This window comes from Halichoerus grypus, chromosome 1 (genome assembly GCF_964656455.1).
Source record: "Halichoerus grypus chromosome 1, mHalGry1.hap1.1, whole genome shotgun sequence".
Taxonomy (NCBI): Eukaryota; Metazoa; Chordata; class Mammalia; order Carnivora; family Phocidae; genus Halichoerus; species Halichoerus grypus.
In genome coordinates this window covers 106,525,475-106,548,049 of record NC_135712.1, presented here as the reverse complement: position 1 = coordinate 106,548,049, position 22,575 = coordinate 106,525,475, and the positions used below count along the sequence as shown (strand labels likewise).

The following is a 22,575-nucleotide window of genomic DNA, read 5'->3' as shown; positions in this document are numbered from 1 at the left end:
TGCATGGTAACAGACAAAATAATGCCAGTGAGGTGCTTGAAACCAATGCACTCATGTGCTCATTTATTCTTTCATTTATTCATTTATTAAACTACTATTCTAGAACACTGACTAAGTCCAGGTGTTACTGGGAACTAGGAGAATCGAAGGTGGACCTTGGTTATATTATATTACATTACAAGATCAGAGGGTAAGAAAGATATGATATAATAAACCCTACCACCAGAACGGAAATGTTGTGTCAGGAAAGGTACAAAGTGATAGTGGACTGTTTGATGGCAGGCTGTTCTGTTCCCAGTTAAACCAAGTACAGGTTGGACAAAATTCCTAAATGACAATGCCAATACATTTTAATCCCTACAGAACATTTGAATCCGTCAGGTACCCTGAAAGAGAGACTGATTTCTTTTGCTCACCTCAGGGTTTATACTGCAGCAAATGTTGTATTGTCTGGTGCTAGAAACAGGGCTGCAAAGGCTGGAGAATGTTGTGCCCTAGCTAGCAAAGAAGGAAGAAGAATGGGTGCATATGGTTTGTGTTATAATCAGTTGTGAAAACCTATTTCTAGAAACCCACAAAAAGTCACCAAAAACAATATGCAGTGGGTAAATTTATAATCTGAGAAGTTTCTTACAAGTCTGAAGATTTTCATTTCTTTAAAAATACATATGCTCACAATTCATAATTGTCAGTACCGTGTAAAATATCTACAGAGAAATATTGTCAGGTGGTGTTTCTGAAAATAGCTAATATAACCTGCACCCATATGACACCAGAAGACTGTTTCATAATTTTAAAAATAGTTGCTGAATTATTACTTGATGTTTTCTTTTGAAGTTAATGCAGCCCAAAGTTCTGTAATCATTTTGTAATACAGTTTGCATTTTTCATTCCCTTTCATCATATGTGTTGATTTTCTCCTGAGTCCTCTTCCCTTACAATAATCACAAGTGAAAGCTGTGTACAATATTTTTTTTTTTAAAGATTTTATTTATTTATTTGAGACAGAGAGAATGAGAGAGAGAGAGCACATGAGAGGGGGGAGGGTCAGAGGGAGAAGCAGGCTCCCTGCTGAGCAGGGAGCCCGACGCGGGACTCGATCCAGGGACTCCAGGATCATGACCTGAGCCGAAGGCAGTCGCTTAACCAACTGAGCCACCCAGGCGCCCTGTGTACAATATTTTTTTAAAGATTTTATTTATTTATTTGAATGAGAGAGAGAGCACGAGCAGGGGGAGCAGGAGAGGGAGAGGGAGAAGCAGATTCCCCACTGAGCAGGGAGCCCGATGTGGGGCTTGATCCTAGGACCTGGAGATCAGGACCTGAGCCTAAGGCAGATGTTTAACCAAGTGAGCCACCCAGGTGCCCTTACAATATTTTAATGAATGTTTCATCGGTAGCATGCATAGCTCACTAGAACCTTTTGCGCCCTTCCCATGAGCTTCTTGATAGTCAATCACAAGTGCAGTATGTCTTCTAAGGTCTTCTGTGCCATGCCAGCCTAGTTTCTTTTTCTTCTCCTTCTTCTGCCTGTGTACTGAGTACAACGGTTCTAAACTCTGGCTGCACATCAGAGTCACCTGGGGGGCAAAAGAAATAGTACTGAGGCCTCAACTTCACAACCTTCACTTGTGATGTACTTGCCTGTGGATGGGGACCCGGATACTGGTATCTTTTTCAGTACCACCCCCCCAACTTCAGGTGAGAACCCCTGAGTTAGTGTTAGCTCCTTTTTATTAAGGATACTGTCCATTGTTAATTTTGTGAAATTTTTTTTACAGGGTGAAGCTTTAATTTGGCAGTTTAGCTTTAAAATTTATTTATTATTTTTTTAAAGATTTTATTTATTTATTTGACAGAGAGAGCGAGCACAAACAGGGGAGTGGCAGGCAGAGGGAGAAGCAGGCTCCCTACTGAGCAAGGAGCCCAATGCGGGACTCGATCCCAGGACTCTGGGATCATGACCTGAGCCAAAGGCAGAGGCTTAACTGACTGAGCCACCCAGGCGCCCCTAAAATTTATTTTTTGTTTTCCCAAATGTTGCAAGCACTTTTGACAATTATCACATCAAATCATTAGGACTGTACAGTTCCTTGTATTTTTTGAGGTTTCTTGTAGTGATTGATGGTTTTGGACCCATTTTGTACCTGGTTAATAGTAAGAAAGTCACTATGTTTTCCTTACTTTTTTATGTAGCACCAAGTTCAAATCCTCACTGTGTCTGTCCAGGCAGAAAACATCTACTATGTCTACTTTGTTCTCGTTGTTTGTAGTTACCTCTCAGAGAATTACATTTTCAGATGCTCAGGTCCTCACTGCCACGGTCTTGCAGGAGAAATAGGTGTCCATACCCACAACTGAGGGGACAGAGATGAGAAAAACTATTGATTATGTAGGGTTTGCACTGTAGGGTATTGTAGAGAAATGATGTATTAAATTTTCAAGGCAGCAATTAATTTAAATTAATTCAGTCAGTTATCCAAATAATAAACTTCTGGACCTTTTTTTTCCCTCACTGAGCAAACTCGTGTGCTTCTTGGCATCTTCTACCATCGTTATGACCACTGAATATTTGCACCTGGCCCAGATTCATTTGCTGAGCTTCAAACCCAAATGTCTAGCTACCTATGAAACGTCTCTATGTAGGTGTTCCATTGACCCTACAAACACAGCATTTGCCATTTTAGGCAAAAATTGATCATCTTTCTCCCTATATCCTCATATTTCCCCATATTTTCATCAACTTTCACCTTATTGCTATCAAGACAGAAATCAGGAACTCATCATTCTAGACTGATCCCTCTCTCTCATCTCTGACATTTGACAGTGATATCTACTTCAAATCCCCATTCACAAAAAAAAGTTTATGCCCACCAGCTGCTAATTAAATATTATATAGGTATTGTGAGGGGATCTGCAGCTTATCATCTCCATGATCACTGACTAAATTCAGACATGTCTCATTGTTCACCAGAATTATTACAAATTTTTTCCTAATCTTATCACCAGTCATCTTACTTTCCTTCAGCTTATTCTCCATACTATGGCCCTAGAGATTTTTTTTATTTTTTATTTTTATTTATTTTTTTAGTAGTCCCATTATATATATTTATTGAGATATAATTTAAAATTTTTTTCTCCAGCTTTAATGAGATACAGTTGTCACACAACACTGTGCAAGTTTAAGGTGTACAATGTGTTGATCTGATACATTTATATATTGCAAAATGATTACCGCCGTGACATTAGCTAACACTTCCATCCTGTCACATGATTGTTTGTTTTTTGTGGTGTGCATAATAATAGAGTTACAGTTCTGTGTCTTTGGATGAATTTATACATCCAGGTTACTGCCATCCTAATTACAACATGAAACATCCCCATCCCAATGTTTGTTTAGCACCTCTTTCCACTCAATTCCACCACATGGGCACTTCTGTGTCTTTTTTCTTTCACGGAGATATTTTTGAAATGCATCCATGTTGTGCAGATCTTGTATCTGTCTCTTGTATGGGAATCATTGCAAATCATTATAATATCTGACCTTTTGTGTCTAGCTTCTCTTGTTAAGTTCTTTGTGGAGATGAAGAACCAAAAGAATTAGCAGTGATGCTTATGGAAAGAATTTGAGATTCCATAATGGACAAAGGGAGTAAATGTTAGGATCTTGGCAGTAGCCAAAATGGACTATTGTGTGGCCAACAGAATGGTCTGGGAGAGCCTTAAAATTGGAGCATGTGCTGAGTTGGAAGGAAGGTATCGGGTGATCTGTATAAACCAGGGAAGCAGGGTAGGCACCATCAGGGGGTGCTGGAGGTGCATCCATGTTTCTCTTGGAAGAGCTGGTCTTGACTTCCACCCCAGCTAATTGCTGTTGTTTGACTTTCTTGAGTTTTGCTCTATGAGTCTTGAACCAAACCTGTGGTACCGTGGGATGTATCTTCAGTTTTGAGGCCATTTCTTTCTGAAGGCTGGGAGCGGGGTAGGGGTTCTTGCTGAACAAGAATTCCAGATCTGCCAGTTATTACTCAGTGAACATTGTTCGTTTCCTTTGGGAATGCTTCTGGTGCTTTCCTTTAGGAAGGTCCCCTGCGCCTGACATCCTGAGATCTAGATGTGTTCGCATGCTCTGGTCCTGTGTCAAGCCTAGAGATTTGTTTTAAAGACACAGATTGAGTCTTGTTATATCCTGATGAAAACCTTTCAGGATATCCATGTTGCCGGCCCCATGAAACAGGTACAAAGCTCTGCATTCCTCCCACCAGCTCTCCAGAATTCCCTTAGATTCACCCTATCCCCACCCCCAGCATTACCCAAAGCTCCAGCCATAGGAATTATTTTAAGTGATTGCTCCATCTTTTCTTCCTCCTTGTCCCTTACCTCAGACCACCCTTTCTGCCCTTGTTCATCTAACAGAAACCTATACATTGTTGGACTCAACTGGAATGTTACTTCCTTATTCTTAACACCCCATTGCATTTTTCTCTTCACCTTGTGCCTGCACTAGCCCTTGTTAAAAGCAGAAAACCATGTATTTGTGTCACCAGAGCTTGAACACTGAGGAACAGAATGTAGACCCTTCCTCAGTGTTCATGGGGTTCAAAAATGTTACAATAGCCAGTTTGTGATCATGCTAATGAAATTGACTTGGCTGCTAAGGTAAAGATTATCGCATCCCGCCATTTCGCCATCATGGTTGGTGAAGTTATGCAACAGCTCTCTGCTATTCTCCTTGTTTAAGAGATTCAAAAAATTGAGAAAGTCAGGAAGTCTGTATGTGATATACCTGATTTAATCATTTCACTAAAACGGCCTCCTGCCCATTTGAGCAGCTGACAACTGCAAAGGGCAGGGATTTAAATTTAAAAAGCTTGGTTCTTGTGGTTTCTGAGTGCCTAGTGTTTCGAAAATTATCTCAAACATTATGTTCTCTGGGTTTTTGGTGCCAGTTTGTAAAGAATTTCAAATATGTCATATTATCAGATAATAATAGTGCTAAATTGAGAATATAATATCCATTGGCAAAATTACTTAGATATGATCTATAATGATTTACTTCCAGTAACATGATTATTCACTTAGAGTCAAAAGAATAAACAAAACTCTAAAAAGAAAAAAATGCACAAGAATAATAACAAAAAAAGAATTCATTTTCTTGTTTTTTATTTTATTATTATTATTTTTTTAAGATTTTTATTTATTTGACAGAGAGAGGGAACACAAGCAGAGGGAGTGGGAGAGGGAGAAGCAGGCTTCCCGCTGAGCAGGGGGCCCGATGTGGGGCTCGATGCCAGGACCCTGGGATCATGACCTGAGCCGAAGGCAGACGCTTAACGACTGAGCCACCCAGGCGCCCCTCTTGTTTTTTAGACTTGATGTTATTCTGTTCGTTTTCTGGGACAGAACTTTCTGTGATATCATTGTGATGTGGCAGTGTTTGTAAATCATGACCACTGAGCCATGGAGTTACTTACCGTAAACTACAAAGACTTATTTCATTGCTGTATCTTTCCCACTGTTATGCATCAAAATAAAAACAGAGACATTGACAGGAACCAGTTCAATAAGCATTTTATTGAGCGGCTATGCTAAGCACTGTAAAGGATGCAGAGGAATAAAATGTGGCCCTACATCCAGGAGCTCACCATCTAGGGCAAGAAGCAAGTGAGTAACAATTAAATCTGATAAAAGGCAGAGTTTGGTTGGTGCTATTAACAAAGAAACAAAGTGCTAGGACAGCATCTTTTTTTTTTTTTAAGATTTTATCTTTATTTGAGACAGAGAGCACAAGCAGAGGGAGAAGCAGACTCCTGGCTGAGCAAGGAGCCCAATAGGGGACTCGGTCCCAGGACCCTGGGATCATGACCTGAGCCGAAGGCAGACGCTTAACCGACTGAGCCACCCAGGCATCCCTAGGACAGCACATTTTTTAAAACGACAGTTAAACCTTTACTTATTAGTGAAACATTCTCTGGAAGCAACATGTCAGCATTTATTTATTTATTTATTTTTAAGATTTTATTTATTTATTTGAGAGAGTGAGAAAGCGAGAGACAGAGCAGGAGCTGAGGGGGAGGGGGTACAGGGAGAGAGAGAAGCAGACTCCCTGCTGAGCAAGGACCTGAGCCGAAGGCAGATGCTTAACCAACTGAGCCACCCAGGCGCCCCAACATGTCAACATTTAAATTAATATGGATGAGACCAGAGGAGCCTCTAGAATTAAAACAAAACAGAATGGTTGGTTCATTTATCTTCCCCTTTATTTCTTCAAGCCTGCTGTTTTTTTCTGATCTGAGCTAATTGGGTGGCAGCACTCCCCCAAACAAGCAGTTGGCCCCCCGAGGCTGGCAGCCCAACAGCTGTGGCTCTCTGTGGTTTTTCCTGAAAGGCCGACACCACCAAAAACGACAAGGAGGTTGGCACCCTGTGAAGTGACACTGTAGTTTTGCCACTGCAGTGAGTCATGAACTCTCTCAGTGTCCTGGTGCTGCCATTTACTACCTGTGGCCTTTTAAAAGTCATGTAGTTTCCTTATTTATAACATGAGCGGGGTGATTTAGACTGTATAACATCTCTAAGGTTCTTTCCAGCATTAAAATTCTATGGCCCTAACTGTGAAGGTTGATAAGAGCCAAACAGTTTTCCTCCTTGGCTTCTACACATCAAGTGACTCAAGAGAAAAGGAACATACTTTCCAGAGGTAGAGACGTACCTCACTTCTTTATAAAATATCCCTTCTGGGGGCGCCTGGGTGGCTCAGTCAGTTAAGCGTCTGCCTTCAGCTCAGGTCATGATCCCGGGATCCTGGGATCGAGTCCCACGTCAGACTCCCTGCTCAGTGCGGAGCCTGTTTCCTCTCCCTCTGCCTGCCACTCCCCCTGCTTGTGCTCTCTCTCTCTCTCACAAATAAATAAAATCTTTAAAAAATATATAAATAAATAAATAAATAAATAATACCAAAAAAATATCCCCTCTCATGCTTCCCCTTCACTGTATTATTTCTAGAGTCAGTCTTCTTTCTCATGAAGTCCTGTATCAGTGAACTTGGTTATCCCAAGAAAAACAGTATGGAGGGCTATTATATTATGTATGTGGGCATTATATGTATTATGGAAATTATATATGGGTAAATGAGGTGGTACAGAGGTGGCGTTGATAGGAACTGTCCAGGGTGGGTATGCAGAGTGCTGGAGACTTGAGACACAAATGAATCTCCATGAGCATAGATATGTGGGGAAGATTTACAAAAAAGATTATTTGGCTCATCAAGTATTACTGAGCCAGAAAGACAGAATAACCGCTAGAGCAAACTTGGACAAATCATTCTACTTCCCCATGGCAGTATCAGCCTTGGAATGCTCATGTTCTACACATGTTGTAATAGATTAAAATTTTAGATTTCCAATCTTTTATGCTCCCATTAAACTGACAGGCTTTGTGCTTTTACAGTGTGTTTTGGGACCATAAGCAAAACACATTTTAGCAGTAAAAACATTCCTGCTTTTTTTTTTTAATTAAGTTTTTTTGTTTTAATTCCAGTATAGTTAACATATAGTGTTATATTCGTTTCAGGTTGTACAATATAGTGATTCAACCATTCTGTACATAGTGCTCATCGTGATAGGGGTAAAACATTTCTGCTTTTTTTTTTTTTAAAGATTTTATTTATTTATTTATTTGAGAGAGAAAGAGAGCATGAGCTGGGGGAGAGGGAAAAGGAGACTCCCCACTGAGCAGGGAGCCCGATGCGGGTCTCAATCCCAGGACCCCAGGGTCATGACCTGAGCCAAAGGCAGATGCTTAACCGACTGAGCCACCCAGGTGCCCCCATTTCTGCTTTTTTAATTAGCATCCAAAGAAGGTTTGGTTTTGTTTTGTTTTTATAGGGGAAGGGGAAATAGAGAGGGCAATTAAATAATTTAAAGATTGAAGTTTTAAACTAGGAGAATTTTGCAAAAGAATTCTGGAACCTTTACACTAGCGCACCATCTTGAGGGGATGATGTTCAGTTGGTGCATGGTTCTTGGTGGCCATGGCTCTCTACAGCCTGCGTGGCAGCAGTGCTTCACCTCGGCCTAGTGCCTTCCCCCCTCCCACAGTCCCAGGATGAGAGGGTCATCTCTCTTGGAGGACCCATTGAGTGCCTCTCATGTTCCCAGCACTGTTCTAAGCCCTAGAGATACAACTGAGAACACAGCATGAAATAAACAAGTGAGACTATATCAAACCAAAGAGTTTCTGCACAGCAAAGGAAATAATGAACAGAATGAAAAAGCAACCTATGAAGTGGGAGAAAATAGGGCAAATCATATTTCTGGTAAGATGTTAATCTCCAAAACATATAGGGAACTTCTAAAACTCAATAACGAAAAAAGCAATAAGGCAATTTAAAAATGGGCTAAGGCCTTGAATAGACATTTCTCCAAAGAAGACATACAAATGGCCAACAGACACATGAAAAGATGCTCAACATCACTACTCATCAGGGAAAGGCAGGTCAAAATCACAGTGAGCTAACATATCACTGCTGTCAGTATGATCATGATAAAACAAACAAAAAAGACAAGTATTGGTAAAGGATGTAGAGAAATTGGAGCCCTTGCACACCATTGGTAGGAATGCAAAATGGTGCAGTTGCTATGGAAAACAGTATGGAGTTTCCTCAAAAAATTAGAATAGAACTACTGTATGACCCAGCAAGCCCCCTTCTAAATATATATCCAAAAGAATTGAAATCAGGATCTCTAAGGGATATTTGCCCTCCCATGTTTATTACACCATTCATAACAGCTAAGATGTGGAAACAACTTGTTTCCATTGACAGATGAATGAATAAAGAAAAGGTGGTATATGCGAACAATGGGATACCATTTAGCCTTTAAAGAGAAGGAGATTCTGTAATATACAACAACATGGATGAACATGAGGACATTATGCCAAGTGAAATAAGCCAGACAGAGAAAAACAAATACTGCATGATTCCACTTATATGAGGTATCTAAAATAGCTAAATTCATAAAATAAAAGAATGGAATTGTGATTACCAGGGACTGGAGGAGAGAGCAGTTACTAATCAGCAGGTATAAAGTTTAAGTTAAGCAAGATCAATAACCTCTAGAGACCTTCTGTACAGCATTGTATCTACAGTTTACAATAATGTATACTTCAATGTGGTAAAATGTGTTAAAAAGATAGACCTTCTGGTACGTGTTCTTACTATAATTTTTAAAAAAAGAACATCACTGCCTTCATGGACTTACTGTCTAATGAGCTAGACAGACAATAATGTCAAGTTATATCATTGCTAAGGGTTATATGGGATGGAAGAAGTTTCAGTTCTTTCCTGAAAGATCCCAAGATTATTCTAAATCAGGAAAAAAGTCACCAAAAGAAAATTCTGACAGGGGTGCCTGGGTGGCTCAGTCGTTAAGCATCTACCTTCGGCTCGGGTCGTTGTCCCATGGTCCTGGGATCGAGCCCCGCATCGCTCTCCCTGCACAGTGGGAAGCCTGCTTCTCCCTCTCCCACTCTCCCTGCTTGTGTTCCTTCTCTCGCTGTGTCTCTCTCTGTCAAATAAATAAATAAAATCTTTTTTAAAAAAAAAAGAAAATTCTGACAGAAGTGATCCACCCACCCATATATTTTCCAGTTTGGGAATTTCTCTGAATTTGGTATATCACACAAGTGAAGGTGCCATACATCTGTGCATATAAATGTCCAAGATTGTGCCTTGTTGCCAAACTTAGAACCACATGCAATTGGTTGACTTCTAGGAAGAAAACCAGGTTAGTGATTTCTGTTGCATTTGGTTGAAAGAGAAGTGGATTCTCCCAATGTCATGTCAGAATAGGAGTCAGAGTACTTCAGTTATGTTAACAACTGTTATGCAACAACAATGAATAGTTTAATGGGACTCTTTGGTCCTACTGTGCTTTTATCTTTGGGTAAAAAATACTGCCCTTTTACAGAACAGTGGAAAGAGATTGTGCTTTGCAGTCAGGTTAGGGATGGGGGGATGGTGGAACGTCGGAATTAGACAGAGTGGGTGGCCCTGGGTTAAGATTCTTGCTCTGCCACTTACTGTGTAAATTTCGACAACCTGCATAATATCTCTGAGCATCAGTGATTCCTTTATAAACTGAGGAAAATAACATCTATTTTTGCCTTACCGGGTTGTTGTATTATATATCATATAATGTGCCTGTCATATAACTTAGGTGCTCATTAAATAGTAGCTGTTGTTTTAGTCTGGTCATGATGGGTCTTCTAGAAAGACTTCATGTAGTGTAGGCGTTGCATACTGAAGTGTATTAGGGTAAGGGGGAAACGTAAGTGTGAGGCAATTTTATTTTTTATTTATTTATTTATTAACATATAATGTATTATTTGTTTCAGGGGTACAGGTCTTTGATTCATCAGTCTTATACAATTCATAGCGCTCACCATAGTACATACCCTCCCCAGTGTCCGTCACCCAGCCACCCCAACCCTCCCACCCCCCTGTACTTCAGCAACCCTCAGTTTGTTTCCTGAGATTAAGAGTCTCTTATGGTTTGTCTCCCTTTCTGGTTTCATCTTGTTTCATTTTTCCTTCCCGTCCCCTATGATCCTTTCTCTTGTTTCTCAAATTCCTTATATCAGTGAGATCATATGATAATTGTCTTTCTCTGATTGACTTAGTTCGCTTAGCATAATACCCTCTAGTTCCATCCATGTCATTGCAAATGGCAAGATTTCATTTTTTGATGGCTGCATAATATTCCATTGTGTACATATACCACATTTTCTTTATCCATTCATCTGTTGATGGACATCTAGGCTCTTTTGTGAGGCAATTTTAAAAGGAGCACTTTCAAAGGGGCAGTCCAAGATGGAGGCATAGGAAGATCCTGAACTCACCTCCTTTCATGGACACACTGAATCTACAGCTATATATAGAACAATTCCCTCTGATAAAGACCTGGAAACTAGCTGGATAGTTTCTTCATGACAAACAGTAAAAGGCCCAAATTGAGATGGGTGGGAGAGGCAGATAGGTAGTCTTGCCAGAAACCCATCCCTGGTACGGTGACCCACAATCAGGAGGGATTTCATAAATTTAGAGCTTCCTCCTGAGGAGTGAGGAGTTTGTTCCCCACCTCAGGCACCCCAACCCATGAGACCTGCAATGGAGAGATGTTGCCTGTGAAAACTAATGGGATTCAAATCCAAGAGATGCAAAAGGGTGGAGGGAATGGAGATAACTCTCTTAAAGGGCTCACCTGCAGACTCAATTCACTCCAGAGACCAGTACAAAAGTAGCAGTTTGAAAAGGGCCTAGACTATATGTGAAGGAAATTCATTTGCTAATCTTAACGCATCTGTCAGAGGGCATTGGCCTGTTGGGACTCTGTGGGGACAGAGGTGGGGGTGGGTACTAGTTTTGCTCTCTCTACCTTGATAGCATATGCAAGAGTGCCTCACTCTGTGCTATTCTGCTGCCTTGCTGAAACCAGTGAGTGCACGCAGGAAACACAGAGGTGTTCCTTAATTAACTGGCTCTGGTGGCCAAGGGGCTTGTGTTCCTGGATTCCATAGGACTGTAACAATTTGAGAGGTGGTTTTTGGCAGGCAAGCACCCCCAGGGCACTACACAGACAGCAGGTTGAAACACACCTCCAGTATTTCTGTAAAAAGACCTATTTACTTGTCGTGGAGCTTCAGTCTGAGGGGCAGATTTCAAGTTTGCCACAAATCTAGAGACTATGGAGGTGCTCTCAGAGAATGTAGGCTGGGGGACACCATCTTTGTGCTCTCCCTCGGCCTCACTACATCTCCCCAGTACCTCCCAAAAAGGAGCTTATACACTCTTCTGAAGTACCAATTTTTATAACTATAACCCAGAGACACTTGCAGATCACTTGATCTGGAGGCCAGCAGCGTTTATGATTGTAGTCCCTCAAAACTGTATATACTTGCACGCTTCAGATATTGCTGCCTGAGGGCCTTCCAATCAACCTGAAACTGTGTACTAAATGAGATTCCGCCCTTTGGAGCACTGACAAGTCTTGGCACACCATCAACAACTGGGACCTATAACAAATAAATCAGGTTGCTTTGACAATTGCAAAGCTTGAGAGGCAACAAAGACCTAGGGCAAAGTTGAAAGATAAGGTTCCTCTCCTACACAAGACCACTCCTTCAACAGTTTTTTGCCTAATACATAGAAACAAGCAAGAGTCAAACAAAATGAGAAATCAGAGGAATATGTTCCAAATGAAAGAGCAAGTTAAAACCTCAGGAAAAAAATTATAGTGAAATGGAGATAACTAACTTATCTGATAAGGAGTTAAAAATAATGGTCTTAAAGATGTGACCAAACTCAGGAGAGAAATGGAGGTGAAAGACCTGTACACGAAAAAAACATGGATGACAGAAATTGAAGAAGACACAAATAAATGGAAGGATATTCCATACTCCTGGATTGGAAGAATTAATAATGTTAAGATGTCCATATTACCAAAGCAATCTACAGGTTCAACGCAATCCTTATCAAAATTCCAAAGGTATTTTTCACAGAAACAGAACAAGATCCTAAAGTTTGTATAGAAAACACAAAAGATCCCAAATCACCAAAGCAATCTTGAGAGAGAAGATAAAAGCTGGAGGCATCATGCTCCCTAATATCTAACTATATTACAAAGGTGTAGTAATAAAAAAAAAAGTATGGTATTGGCCCAAGAACAGATACATAGATCAATGGAACAACAGGGAGCCCAGAAATAAATCCACACATATATGGTAGTTAATATATGACAGAAGAGGCAAGAATATACTGGGAAGCATAATCTCTTCAATAAATTGTGTTGGGAAAACTGAATGGCCACATGCAAAAGAATAAAACTAGAGAAATATACCATACACAAAAATTACCTCAAAATAGATTAAAGACTTGAATGTAGGACCTGAAACACTTAAAATTCCTAGAAGAAAACCTAGGCAGTAAGCTCCTTGCCATTGGTCTTGGGAATGATTTTCTTGGATCTGACTCCAAAAGCAAAGACAACAAAAGCAAAAATAAACAGTGGGACTACATCAAATTAAAAGCTTCTGCAAAGGAAACCATTAACTCAACAAAAAGTCACCTACTGAATGGGGGAATATATTTGCAAATCATATATGCAATAAGAGGTTAATATCCAAAATACACACACACACACACACACGTATATACCACAATCCAATTAAAAAATGGGCAAAGGATCTGAATAAACATTTTTCCAAAGAAGACCTACAAGATGGCTAACAGGCACATGAAGTGATGCTTAATGTTACTAATCAGGGAAATGCAAATCAATCACAATGAGATACTACCTCCACCTATTAGAATGACGATTGCCAAAAAGAAAAAATAAGTGTTGTCAGGAGAACTCTTGTGCACTATTAGTGAAAATATGAATTTGTGCAGCCACTATGGAAAACAGTATAGCGTTTCCTAAAAGTACACATGGAACTCTACCATATGATCCAGCAATTCCAATTCTTGGTATTTATTCAAAGAAAATAATAACACTAATTTAGAAAGATATATGCACTCCTTGTATCTATTGCAGCATTATTTACAATAGCTAAGATATGGAAACAACCTAAGTGTTCACTGATGGATGAATGGATACAGAAGATGTGATATATATATATATATATGTGCATATATATATATATTTATACATATACATCATACACACACACACACATGCATATACACAATGGAATACTACTCAGCCATAAAAAAGAGCGAAATCTTGCCATTTCTGACAATGTGGATGGAATTTGATGGTATTATGCTAAGGGAAATGAGGCAGACAGAGAAAAACAAATACTGTATGATTTCCCTTATACGTGGAACCTAAAAAACAAATGAACAAACAAAACTCATAGATACATAAAACAGAATGGTGCTTGCCAGGGTGGCAGAGGGTGGCTTGGGGGTGGGTAATAGAGGTATAGGGGATCAAGAGGTACAGACTTCTAGTTATAAAATAATTAGTCATAGGGATGTAATGTACAGCATGCTGATTATAGTCAATGTGTAGTGTATATTTGAAAGTTGCCAAGAGAGTAAAAGTCATCACAAGAAAAAGGAAAAAAAAAATGTTCATAACTTTGTATAATGACTGGCAACTGGATCTATTGTGATGGTCATTTTGCAGTGTATACAAATATCGAAGCATTATATTATATACCTGAAACTAATATAATGTTATATGTTAATTATACCTCAATTTAAAAAAATTAACTTTTCTGATCCATGGAAGTGGTATATCTTTTCCATGTTTTTAAGTCTGAATTTCTTTCAATGGTGTTTTGTAGCTTTTCAGCGTACACATACTTACACTTCTTTTGTTAAATTTATGCCTAAATGTTTTATTCTTCTTGGTAGTACTGTAGATGGAATTGTTTTCTTAATTCCTTTTTGGACTGTTCATTGCTAGTGTATATAAATAAAAGTGTGTTTTGTATATTGAAGATACGTAAACAAAAATGAGCACTTATATTTTTAAAGAGTTTGGCAAGGAAATGGCATTCATCATCGTACTGAGCTGGAATGGAAGATGAGAGGCTCCCCTTTCCCCTTAGTTTACATATGCCTTTCCGAATTGTATCACTTAGTGTGTAAGTGTATGAGGAAAAAGTCAGAAAAGCATGCTGTGCCTTAGTTTCTATACCTGAAAACTGGAGGTGTCATCTGTCTTCCATGACTGGTTTGAAAGATGGATGGTATCTAGGAAACTCTGAAGGCTTGGTGAGAGAATATGAATAAATGTAAAGGGTTACAGTGGTTATTGCAGTTGCAAAATGAGAATTCTCCTTTCCACCAGTACTTGAGGAAAATAGAGAAAACCATTGTTTTGTTCTGCTGATTTTAAAGGAGTTGCTCTGGGACCACTAGATGCTGGGAAACTGAACACTTTCAGGGAAAGGAGCATTAACAATTTTGTTGTTTTAAGTTTGAAAGTTACACATGAGTGGGTGAAAGAGGCGTTTTACTCCAGGTGCTTTTGCAATCCAGTGGGTTTATTACATCCAAAAGGCTGCAGGATCAGGCTGTCGACTTCTGCCTTTCTTCCTTGCTGTAAAAATGATGTCTTTGTGCTTTCATTTCCTCACCACCTGGCTTCTTCAGGGTAATAAGAGATAGAAGAGAAACACCTGGTCCCCCTCTCAAGTGTATTTCAGTTGTATTTCCCATCCACACTGTTAGCTCAGCTTTGAGGGCCATGCTACTTATAGGGGCCCTTCTTTGTTCTGTTGAATGCCCCCAAACAAGAATCAGTTCACCTGACAAAATTATGGCTCCAAAATTAAAAATAAAGTTTTCCTCTTTCTTGCTTTCCTATTCCTCACTGAATACCGCACACACCCAAACCCCTACACACAGAGACCATGGGAGGCTGGAAGAAAAATCAAAGAACAGGGTCCTACTTCATCTCTTGGGTCTAATACCTACTCCAGTAGGCTTCTAGTGTCTGGCCTCCAGTCTGGACTTGAAAGGTATTCTCAGGTAACCTGCACTCTCCAGTATTTTAGGGCGAGAATCACCTCCATTTCTCTTCTGTTGTGCATTTTCTCTTTTCTGTGCTGCTATTCAGCATCAAATTTATGTGTCCCATAAATGGAAGCTTTTCCCAAAACTTTGAGGCTACATCCAAATCAGAATAACTTATAGTTTTTGTTACATCACGATTTAACTTGAAAAATATTTTCTTTGTCCTAATTTAGCTTTTACTTTAACGTAATGAGATATTTCATGACTGACCAGACGTATTAGACATTGAACCTCGAGCTGTTATCATTTTATTTAAGATGTAATGATCCAGGGGTGCCTGGGTGGATCAGTCTGTTAAGTGGCTGACTCTTGGTTTTAGCTCAGGTCATGATCTCAGGGTCCTGGAATGGAGCCCCACGTCCTGGCTCCCTGATCAGCAGGGAGTCTGCTTAAAGATTCTCTCCCTCTCCCTCTGCCCCGCCCCTCACTCACACACATGCGCACTCTCTCTCTCTCTCTCTCAAATAAATAAATCTTAAAAAAAAAAAAAGATGTAATGGTCCGATCACAGTACTATAGGTTCCTGTCATTCCCAGGAACAGTATGCTCTGTGCTTTTGAATCCAGGTAATCACCCAGGGGTGGTCTGATGACGCATCGTGTAAGTTCTCAAGGAAGAAAAGGCAAACACTACACACCAGTGCTCCGTGAACTAACCACCATAATTCTAATTTTATTTGAGAGTTCTGTGGTCATAAATAGCTTCGTATTTTCTTGAAAGTATAATTCACCATGGACATTTTAATATGTAAAACACTCCGTCCTGGAAAGTTATAAACATGAATCAAAATGCAATCTTAAACCCCTCACAGTAATATAAGAGAAGAGCAGAAAAGCACTAAAACAAAGGTATGACATTTATTTTTACAAAAGGAATAAACATGAGAAGGGTGTATAAACTTCATCTATGCCCTGCTTTTGAGTGCTGTTGTGTGAAACATTAGTTTCATAAATCTAACTCCTTCCCTCTGTACTCTATTTTAAGAAAACATTTTGGATTGGCGCACTGTCTTTCCTTTTTAGCATGTGCCTGAGTTCAGAACCAGTTTGCCTATTATTTGTGATTACCTGTAAAAGTCCATGCAGAGTATACTGTTACTAAATCAGTTCATAATTGAGAAACTGAACCTTAAAACAACTGAGATCTGGAAACATGTCAAATCAATTTTATAACAATTAAAATTAATAATTTTAAGCTATTTATGCATAAAATCTGCTGCCATATTTGCTATCAAAATGTTGAGGACACATCAGAAATACCTTTCTAAAGAGTCACTGTAAGGAATGCTGTTTCTCCTCACAGGGAGCGTGAGCACATATTCCATTTTGTCCCTCCTGCCAGACGACTTAGAACCATACTTGAACCTAAGTCATAATAACTATGTGAATATAGGTAGACATAGTCCTGATAAATCATTTTTTCTGATCATGAGTTTTACTTATATAAGTATTTCCTTTTGTAATGATTTTTGGTCACGCAAACAAAATCTGCTTGTTCTGTATAGTTCCTGATCTCTTGATTTTAGTCTTACCATCCCCAGGTTTGCATGTTTTTGTTGTGAGTCGTCACAAGTCATGTGGAAATCGAGTACAGTTGAATTAAAATAAATACCATTATATGCTTGTAATCCTCAACCTGCAAGAAATTAAAATACTGATGACTCAGCTGTGATGAAGTTGGGACAAACTGATGTATCAGTCACACCATCCTGTTTGAAAATATTTTTCTCTTTTTAAAATGACAGTGACGTCAAACTAAAGAAACACATTGATCAACCATCTCCCCTCTGTCTTCAAACTTATTTTCTTTCTGAAGAAAAATTCACAGAAATGTTATCTGGATTTTTTTTAATTCCCCAATTTTTTATATGAATGTCTTCATCATGTTATTGGAGATAAAGCCCATACTTAATTAGAATTTATCAGACAGTTGTTATATATGGCCCTCTCTCAGTTCTTTTTGAGCGATCAAAATAAGACTCCCATCTGACATCCCACAATAGTTACTGAAATTGTAGCTAAAATGCTGACATGGGCAGCTGACTTTGTACTGCTTACCTTGCAAAGCAGGGTCTGGAAACAGTTCTGATTTAATCTCATTGTACTGATTACTGTAAACTCCTTCCATGAGTAGGATAATAATTGCCCATTAATTGTTGTCCTGAAAGTGGTATAACTACAAAGAAGCCATTAGCTAATAATATAAGATTGTCTTAAGTGTCTGCATGTGTGCTGACATTTAAGAGGTTATCTGAAGTCAAGAATTGTCCATTTTTCATTGACTGTATAGAGATATATGTAATGGTCTTTTAAGATGGGGATATTACTCCTGTTGCAAAAAGGTGCTTAACAATGATTTTGTTTTTTATTTTATTGAAGTATGGTTGACATACTATATTACATTAATTTCAGGTGTACAACACAATGATTCTGCAACTCTATGCATTATGCTATGCTCACCGCAAGTGTAGCTACCGTCTGTCATCATACAACCCTATTACAATACCACTGACTGTATTCCCTATGCTGTACCTTTCATCCCTGTGACTTATTCATTCCGCAACTGGAAGTCTGTACCTCCCCTTCCCCTTCCCCCATTTTGCTCATGCCCCCACACCCCTCCTCTCTGGCAATCGCCAGTTGGTTCTCTGTATTTATGGGTCTGTTTTTGCTTTTTGTTTGTTCATTTGTTTTGTTTTTTAGATTCCACATATAAGTGAAATCATGCGGTATTTGCTTTTCTCTGCTTGACATCTTTCACTTAGCATAATACTCTCTAGGTTCATCCATGTTGTCACAAGTGGTATGATCTCATTCTTCTGTAAGCCTGAGTAATATTCCGACAATGCCTATTGTTATGCCATCGTCACAACATCTGAGCAGAAAGATATGGGAACGTTGGCACCCCCAGACAGACAAATCTACTTATGAACCACCTGGATTTCATTTTGCAGTTATCATACAAATGTATACCTTTGCTCAATTGGCTGGAATGCTGCATTTAAAAAAAATAATTTAAGATGGCAGTAGTCAGAGGCAGATTACCTGAAACTAACTACCTGACAAGGGGATATCTCAGTGTCAAAATAAACTAGGAAATTAAGAAAAATTTATACTTGAATCTGAAGTTTTAACAGCTTGAATTTCAATATTCTGTCAACTGCTCCAGAATTGTTGGTATACTTACCTAGTATTAGGAACATAAGGGTAAACATATTTCAATATAATGTCAATCGATTTGCAATTTCCAAAAAGATACATCTGAATGGGTTTTGTACTATGAGATGCCTCCACAAAAATTCCTACAAGTGAGGTAACGGATTGCAGACCTGGATATATTCTGATTTTTCAAGAAGTAGAAATACTTTCAAATGAGATGTCTCACCTAGTGAGCTAATATTAATTTGTTGATCATATTTCAAAAAGAAAGTTAAGATTCATCTTGGAATAGCAATAATGCTTTTATTGTGGTGAGCAGATTGAATTAGACACTAATAGTATAATTTGTAACAAGTTCTTATGTTTTCCATAGGTGGATAAGCGGAGCAGCTGTAGTCAATGCATTTTATTCTTCAGGCAGAAATCAGATAGGTAAGGCCTATTCCTAAATAATTCTTTAATATGCCTCTGTTGTTACCAACTTGTAGTGCATTGCATGTCCAATTTATAGCACTCCCCATAAAAGCACAGCTGAGGCTGAGTTATTGATTTATTGAATATACTCCTTGAAAGTAAATGCATCCATGTACCTCTTTTCACTATAATAGCAAATTTTAAGTTAGTACAAATTACATTAAGTGATTTTCTTTCTTTTGCAATGTTCTCATTTGTGGCTAAGTGGTTTATCTTATGTCTAAGTGCTTTTATTTTATTTCTAAATACTTTTTAAACATCTCTTATAATTCCATTAAGTTATATTGACTTTAGGACTCCCTAAGCATCAGAATCTTAAAGGGGTTTAAGGTTCCAAGAACCAGCTTTGCAGAGATCCAGTTCTCCTGGCAATTCTGTAAGCTGGCTCTGGTGGAGATGGTCCTGATCTGTATCACCCATTTTTCTAGACAACTCCAGAAGGTCTCAGAAAGTTGAAAAGTCGGTTATATTAGGTTGAACCGTGTGAGATTGCATTTACTTAACTACTTTTAATCAAAAAAGAAAAATATATATGCTCACTAATAGTAATACTATAGGAATCTATAGAAATTAATACATGAGTGAATGATATAATGAATAACTAAATGGCTTACTATAACAAAGATATATTGATTCTCTTCCTGGGAAGACCTTGAGATCTTTAAATTCTTTCTTAAGTATTACATAGCTAGACCCATTTTTTCCCAAGGATTTTAAATATGTGGAAAGGCACCCAACAGATTCAGTACTACCGAGGGTATACTAAAAACACTACAGTCAGCTTCTCTGGGTGCACCTAGTTCAGCCCTTCATTTCTAAGTGCAGTCAGGAATCAAAAGGGAAGATAATTTCAGCATTATTCTAAAATAAACATCTCAGAGTCTGCCCTGAACCTCATTTTTCATGAATTCTGTTACTAATTAAATTAGATTAGAAATGATGAAAAATCCTGCTAGATTTTTCATACCAATTTTAAAAGAAATTATGACCTTTATTTTATTTTAAAGTTTGATTATAGCTTTCCCCATTGCTTTTAAACCTAGGAAGAGTTAAAGTAAGAAACTATCTACATTTTCTTCTAGTATTTTTATGGTCTTTATTTTTGGAGTAAATCTTTAATCCATCTGGAATTTATTTTGGTTCATGACATGAAAATGAATTATATAAAATAATCAGAAAAGTTTATTTATATAACGTATAAATAATAAGGAAGGCATGTGCACCTGTCAAAACCAATTAGCTCAAAGTCTAGGCTAATACATTTCCTAGCTAGTGCAATGATTACCTAAACTCAGACCAGCACCTGTTTAATGATCAACTCAGAACCCATGCAGTCTATCTTTTGCAATGTATTCCTAGAAACCATTCAGAACCTTTCTTAGAAGCATCTTTCTCTCTGCAGAGGCTTACCTTTGTTTTTTGTTTTGTTCTTTGAGAAAGAGAGAGAGAGCATGCATGTTCACACACGTGTATGGGGGTGGGAGGCAGGGAGTGGGGGGCAGGGACAGAAAGAATCTTAAGCAGGCTCCACACCCAGCACAGCGGGGCTTGATCTCATGACCCTGAGATCATGACCTGAGCCGAAATTAAGAGTCTGAGGCTTAAACGACCGAACCACCCAGGTGCCCCCACTTTGAAGACTTCTTTTTGATATTCAGTAGTTCTGTCAGTGTAAGATCTAGTTCATTCTGGACTTGAACTTAAACAGGATAATGACCTTTTAATGGAATTCCAAGGCAAAGTGAGACAGCCTGGCCTTTGTTCTATATTAGGATAGACTAAGGGATATAGCTTCATTTTAATCCAGCTCAGGAAGGACCCTGGATCCTATAAGACCTGACACTGATCCATTCCAACAAGAAGACCCATACAGACCCTCAGTAGGACCACCCTGGCATGTTCATCTCTTCAGCTCCTCTGTAGAGCAGATCCACACAGTTTAGACTGAGACAATACCTTGCTTGGCTCTGAATTACCCCATATCCCAAGAGCCAGCTCAAAATTGGTTCGCCTCAGAGATTCCCTGATCAGAGAAGACCAGGGAATGTTCTCAGTTTGAACTTAATACCCTCAAACCAAAGAAGCACATGGCAAAAGGAAAAAGAAGGTAAAAGTGGCCCAACATTTCACAAAATAGATAGCTATCCTCTGAATAATCAAGAATTGGCTACAATAAGTGTTCTTAATAAGAAAGACCTTTTAAAGACTCTCAAGATAAATTCATTAGATAGAAATTTGAAATCTGAAAAATTGTTAATGTCTTTTCATATGCTTATCTGCTAATAACAGCAGTTCAGAAGAAGGGAAAGTGTCATGCAAGAGGAGAAATCTTTGACGTGTACATTTTCTCTTTGACAATTCTTTTAAATCTTCAAAGTGGAGATTGTCTTAACTAAAAATAATTGAAGATCCAGACCTCCATCTTTCTTCTTAATCTCAGAAAACAAACGAGGGTTGCTGGAGTGGCAGGGGGTGGGAGGGATGGGGTGGCTGGGTGATAGACATTGGGGAGGGTATGTGCTATGGTGAGCGCTGTGAATTGTGTAAGACTGATGAATCACAGACCTGTACCCCTGAAACAAATAATACATTATATGTCAATAAAAAATTTTTTTTTTAATTTAGAAAAGAAGGAAATCCTTCAAAAAAAAAAAGTGAGTCTGTGGCTCTGCGTGTGTGTGTGTGTGTGTGTGTGTCTGTTTACATACATACAACTTTTAATTTTGATATCATGCATTATAGAATTAGAATTGGTATAGAATAGCATATGTCTCGGGACACCTGGGTGGCTCGGTCGGTTAAGCATCTGCCTTTGGCTTGGATCGTGATCCCGGAGTCCAGGGATCGAGCCCCGAATCAGGCTCCCTGCTTGGTGAGGAGTCTACTTCTCCCTCTGCCTCTCCCCCAGCTTGTGCTCTCTCTCTCAAATAAATAAATAAAATCTTTAAAAAAAAATAACATATGTCTCACAAATGACCCTTCCATCCTCACACAAATACCTTAAATTAGATCACATGCAATTTCTCATGGGATTGGCCTTTCTATGTTTTGGCAAAAAAGAACTTGTTTTATTATCATATAAGGAGTTAATCATATTAATAATTTCTTCTTTTTAATTCAATTCCAACCACTTTTTGTTATAACTCACACAGATAGACTATATTCTAAATTTTATGCACCCCTGCCACTTCACATCAATTTAAAAAAAAAAAATCAATTTCCCAGACAGGAAGGCATACCGAAAGTATTTAATTCACTGTCTCTTATTCCCCATACATTTGCTCCATAGAGCTTCAGAAACCTTCTATGGATTATTTAGTGTATTCAGCCTGGGTGGTGTATGACTACCTTGAAATA

General features: G+C 38.7%; 1 protein-coding gene across 3 annotated transcripts in view; it reads left to right on the top strand.

The window, feature by feature from the left end:
• MME (membrane metalloendopeptidase) overlaps window positions 1-22,575 on the top strand; it is a 100,066-nt gene that overhangs the window by 58,871 nt on the left and 18,620 nt on the right. For all 3 annotated transcript variants that reach the window (XM_036120600.2, XM_036120602.2, XM_036120601.2), the window contains exon 17: window positions 19,118-19,176. In XM_036120600.2, the coding sequence (XP_035976493.1) occupies window positions 19,118-19,176 (59 nt within the window). The remainder of the gene's footprint in view (window positions 1-19,117; window positions 19,177-22,575) is intronic.